Here is a 5,025-nt window from a genome sequence, read left to right as displayed (position 1 = left end):
GTGCCGAGGGGCCCCCGGGGGAGGCGGGGGCTGAGAAGAGCGGCGGCACAGGTAGGCACCCGGCGCGGGGTGGGCGGCTGGGCCCGGTGGGCCTCAGCCATGGGCAACGAGGCGAGCTTGGAAGGGGAAGGACTCCCCGAGGGGGCGGCGGCGGCGGCGGCAGCGGCCGAGGCGGCGACGTTATTTCTGCGGTCCCGGCGGTGCGTGACGGCGCGAGTGGCCCGGGGGAAAAGTAGGTAAGGACCGCCTATATGGAGACATTGCGACTCCCTCTCTCGGTGTCCGAGAGCCGCAGCCCCCCGCGCGTGGGGCCGACCCTTGGGACTCTAGGTCACCCTGCGGCCCCGGCCCTCCCGCAGCGCTTCACCTAGGAGCCGCGCAATCCCCTGTGCCCGCCGTCAGCCGAGGCTCCGGCCTGGCCCGGTGTTACCGAGGCGACAGCCGGGCACCAGGTGCCCCCGCCCTCCCGCGCGTGGACAGCTCTGCCCTAGCTTACGTGCCCTGGGGGGCCGGGGCCGGCCTGGCCGACCCTGATGGGGCGGGTCCCTGCCTCTGGTGCTCCCGGGCGGTGGGCTGGGCTCTGCTGGGGTTCCCGCCCGGAGAGGGGGGGGATGGGAAGGGGAAGCTGGCCCAGTGAGCCCCCGGGCTGATGAGGGGACCACCTTGGCTTTAGCAGTTGCCGCGTGGGGTCCTGAGCTTCGCGAGGGCATTCTCGCGAGGGCACCCTGAAGAGTGCCCTCATCAGTTGTGACCCGTATTGAGAGTTGGAAACTCTGGAGTTCTTTTAGGCAGAGGTGGGATGTTTTCTTAATTTTCTACTTAAATAGTGAAAGGGAGACTTGATGAGCCCTGCTAGGTAATGGACTATTTGTAAACGAGCATCAGCAGTGTTAGTTTACGTGCATTAAGTTTAATTTCTTCTAGTACCTTTCTCAAATCCAGAAATGGTCAGCTTGTACAGTCTAGTAAGACTTTCATCCAGTACTTAAACAGGCTCGAGTAGTTTGCAAACACTCTTGCCCTCAAAGCTGCATCCTCTCTTTTACACCAGTGTTAATTTTATAGGCATAATGGTTGTGAAAGCTTCTGTAGAAGATGATGATTCAGGATGGGAACTCAGTATACCAGAAAAAATGGAAAAAAGCAATTCCACCTGGGTGGACATAACCCAAGATTTTGAAGAAGCTTGTCGAGGTGAGTGAGTTTTGGGAAAGGTAAAAATTCTGATTGATTTCTAAACTGGCTCAGTAAATGAAATCAACAGGTAAATGTGGTTCATCAAGTTTGATAGCCACACTTATTCATTTTCTACCTTAGTAAATTTTAAAACCAATAGATGTTTGCTAGAGCATTACATATGTTGAGACATATGTTGTTAAATTTTTCTGAATTTTACTTGGTAGAAAGTATGTAGTAATAATTTCTAACTATGGACACTTGAATTCTCCTAAAGACAGTAGTAGTATTGTGTATTTGAGGTTTGAAAATAATCAGATGACATCATTCCCTACGTAAGAGCTTCCCATGGCTTTCTTTTGCATGTAGAATAAAATCCAAGCTCTTCCCCAAGGCCTGTACGATCTGGTGTGTTCCTACTACTCAGACTTCATTTTCGTGCCACTGCCCACTATGCTTATTATGTTAGTCACAAGGTCCTGCTCATGTAATTAAGCACACTAAAGTAGTTGTACTCACCCTCTTCCCACCCCTTGTCATGTTTGTTCTCTCTGTCTTTAAATTGCTTTGCATCCAGGTCCTCTCATAAGTGGTTTCCTCTTGATCACTTTAATGTTATCTCCCCAGTGAGGACTTATCTAAACAGACTAAGCAGGTTCACCCCTCATTCTTTTCTGTCAATTCCACATGGTGTTATTTTCCTTGTTATTCTCAATCTGCTGTCATTTTCAGTTATTTTCCGTTTATTATCAACTTTATCCACTGGTATATAAACTCTGAGAGCCGAGATCTTGTTTGTGTAAGCATTGCACACCATGTTTGGCCATAAATGATTGGACAAATGTTTGTTGTTTGAGACGGAAAGAGGAAATTGTAGAAAAAGGAATGAATGGTAATAGGAAAATTTGAACTTTAAAAGATGATCAATAATACAGTAAAAAAGGAAATACTGAAACCAGAGGTTTGGATGTAGGAGATACAGGTGTATTTCTTTACCATTTTTTCCCCTCAGAAAACATACTTCTAAGTGGATGAGGAATGGTAGAGGAATGCACATCTTACTGTTATTTTCTTGGTGAGAAAAGATCGCTTCTTTGGTAATGGTGAAGTGGAGTGTGTTTACAATATTGCTCTTTGGTAGAGGAGTAAAGACTTGGAGAGCTGCATGTAGAAAAGGAACCAGATGAATATAAGCAAAATGTTAAATCATGTGCCTACTCTTAAACTATTTTGAAAACTTGTCCAGTTAAAATATGCCTGAGTGAGATAGTGGAAAGAACTTTAGTCAGGAAGTTGGGTGACTGCCCATATATGTCTATGTAAAGGAGAGAGAAAGAAGTGTAAAAATTACATTGCTGTTTTTGTTTGAGGTCTTATACTATAAAGTGGATTCATATTTATTGTCTTGCACTGATTTTAAATGGTCTATATTAGAGGGCTGTCATTATGAACTAAATAGGACAGGTTTCATGATGTATATGAAACTTGAAGGGAGCTTTTACAGAATAGACAAACTTATATAAGTGAATGCGAAGAAATTATTCTAGGTTGAGATGAAACATTAGAGCGAGAGTTTAATGAGTTTTCTGTTTGAGAAACAGTAAATAATAATTCTTTTATGGAAGGATCCTTGAGTAAAAGAAATGGTTTAATCCATACTTCTGTGTCTTAAGAGGGATAGAATGTCATTTGTTGTCAGCATCAAATGATCTTAATTTACTTCCATCATTAGCTCTTACATCAAGTGATACAAAAGGAGGTATAGCTCTTGAAGCTAAAAAGTTAATAGAGAATGTATCTTCTTTAGATTTAGGACTAAAGGCCTTTGGCAGTGCTTAAGCCTGTGGCATTAATTTGTTTTCCCTTGAAATAATCAGTTCATAATCTCAATTATAGTTCAGACTACCATCCAAGAAGCTTCCTGAAACTAAATTTAAAATCGGTATTACATCATTCTCTAATGATCCCAGTGGTTTGTGCTTTTTTCTTAACAGTGTGATGGACTGTGTTGGCTTTTTAGTACTTAAAAACAGTCTTCATCCTGTGTTTCTCATGTACATTTCTACCTGTTTTTTAATGTCCTCTGGGTCAAAACCTAAAATTCGCTGTTTCTTTTATTTTGTATTAGGGAGATGGGACACATTCTTTATAACTGACCTTGGGTTCTTGCTTTTCCCCCAAATTATTGTCTATGGCATTGTTTTTTATTTTCTATAACACTTAATTTTGCCTGATAGGTAGTAAGCATATCAGTCTAAACACTTCTGAGTACTGCTTTGCTAGAAAATTTGTCTCGTTTAAACCATTTCATCTTGCTATGTGTAAGTTTCTGATCTTCATATTTTATTTGGCTGTCTATATAGTTAGGAGCTTTGAATTACAAACCCACAACTAAGAAATTTCACTTAAACAGAAATGAATATAAAATCTTCATTTTATACATTTGTATGCTATATATTCACTGGTTCTATCAATCCCTGCTTCCACACACTGTGTATAGCCAACAGTCTCTCTTATGATGATGACACCAAAAGATACCTAGGAGCACAGAGATAATTTAAGGTCTGCCATTATTACTTAAATTCCTTTTAAACTGTAGCCAAAGAGATATGGGTCCATGAATATCCTTTTTTTTGTTTTGTTTTTTGATGACTGAGATCATTCATTGTTTTAATTTTTTATTACTAAAATAACATTGCATTATCAGCTCATTCTTTTTAGTCATTTTTTATTGTAGGTACTATTGTATCTGATACAGTGGTATCCATCCAGTGTGTTCATGCCTGGTACTTTTAGAAAACTCCTTTTGTTACATTTTCTAATATCTTTTTTTTTTTTTTAAGATTTATTTATTTATGCATACCGAACTGGGGTACAGGCCAGAGGTGCGAGGGTGGTGAGAGGCTTCACCCAAGACAGGGTGGGGAACAGAACAGGCAGATAAATGAAGTACACCGCTGAGGGGAGCAGTGGGCCAGTCAGGAGATGACCTCCTGGGGGGGAAAGGGGGATCAAACTCATGCTGAAATGGCTTTAGCTGCTTAGTTTTGTGCTTTTACCTGCTGCACCATTAGGGAGGGCCGCCTTCCATCTTTTAAAATAGGTGGTACTTAAGCTTCTTGTATCTCTTAGTCTTTGTTTTTTTTTTCTGTTCAGAATATGTGTAGGTGCTCAGTTTATATTTTATGAATAAAAGACCATTCTAAGGCCACATTTCTTCTAACCAGAGAATAATTTTATCTTTTATTTCAGAATTTCTATACATTATATTAAAAACTATCATTTGGGATGATTACCTGGAACTGGCATAATTATAAACATGAACATGGCCACTGCAATTGTAGCAGTATTTGATTAATTATCTTAAATGGCTTCCCCACCCCAGAAATCCATGAATCCCAGCTTGAGAATCTGTTGTAGAATTTTGATTTTTGTTAATACTTTAAGAGGGAAAAGATGGACAGAATATGTCTTGATAAAATACATGTAAAATATTTTTTTAGGTGACTTTGGTTTTAGAAATGAAATTTATGTTTTCCTTGTTCTGTGCTGTCAAGAATATTTTCAGGGTTATGGTATTTTGTTAGGAGCATATTACTGATAATTGTGTCACTATTACCACTACCTATCAGATCACTTGTTCTCTTCTGGGGTAATTGTGGCCCTCAAGGGACATTTGCCTTAAGACTTATTTGGTTGTCACAATGAAGAGGGGGTACTCTAGTGAACACCAAAAATGCTGCTACCTGATGCATAAGATAGCCTCCACACACAAAAGTAGTATTCCTGACCAAAATATTGATAATGCCTTCTTGATTCTCCCTATAATACTGAATTATAGTATTTCAT

The 5,025-nt window shown here is 41.0% G+C and overlaps 1 protein-coding gene across 1 annotated transcript in view; it reads left to right on the top strand.

Annotated features, from left to right (window-relative positions):
* The first annotated feature begins 166 nt into the window (after positions 1-166).
* Positions 167-5,025, top strand: part of NAA35 (N(alpha)-acetyltransferase 35, NatC auxiliary subunit) — a 59,758-nt gene continuing 54,899 nt past the window's right edge. The window contains exons 1-2 of the mRNA XM_004677520.2: positions 167-236; positions 1,066-1,194. Coding sequence (XP_004677577.1) covers positions 1,071-1,194 — 124 coding nt within the window. The 5' untranslated portion in view covers positions 167-236; positions 1,066-1,070. The remainder of the gene's footprint in view (positions 237-1,065; positions 1,195-5,025) is intronic.

This window comes from Condylura cristata, unplaced genomic scaffold (assembly GCF_000260355.1).
Source record: "Condylura cristata isolate star-nosed mole 26May11 unplaced genomic scaffold, ConCri1.0 scaffold00006, whole genome shotgun sequence".
NCBI classification, from domain to species: Eukaryota; Metazoa; Chordata; class Mammalia; order Eulipotyphla; family Talpidae; genus Condylura; species Condylura cristata.
Note: the sequence above shows the minus strand (reverse complement) of the source record. Positions and strands in the feature narration are given on the sequence as shown.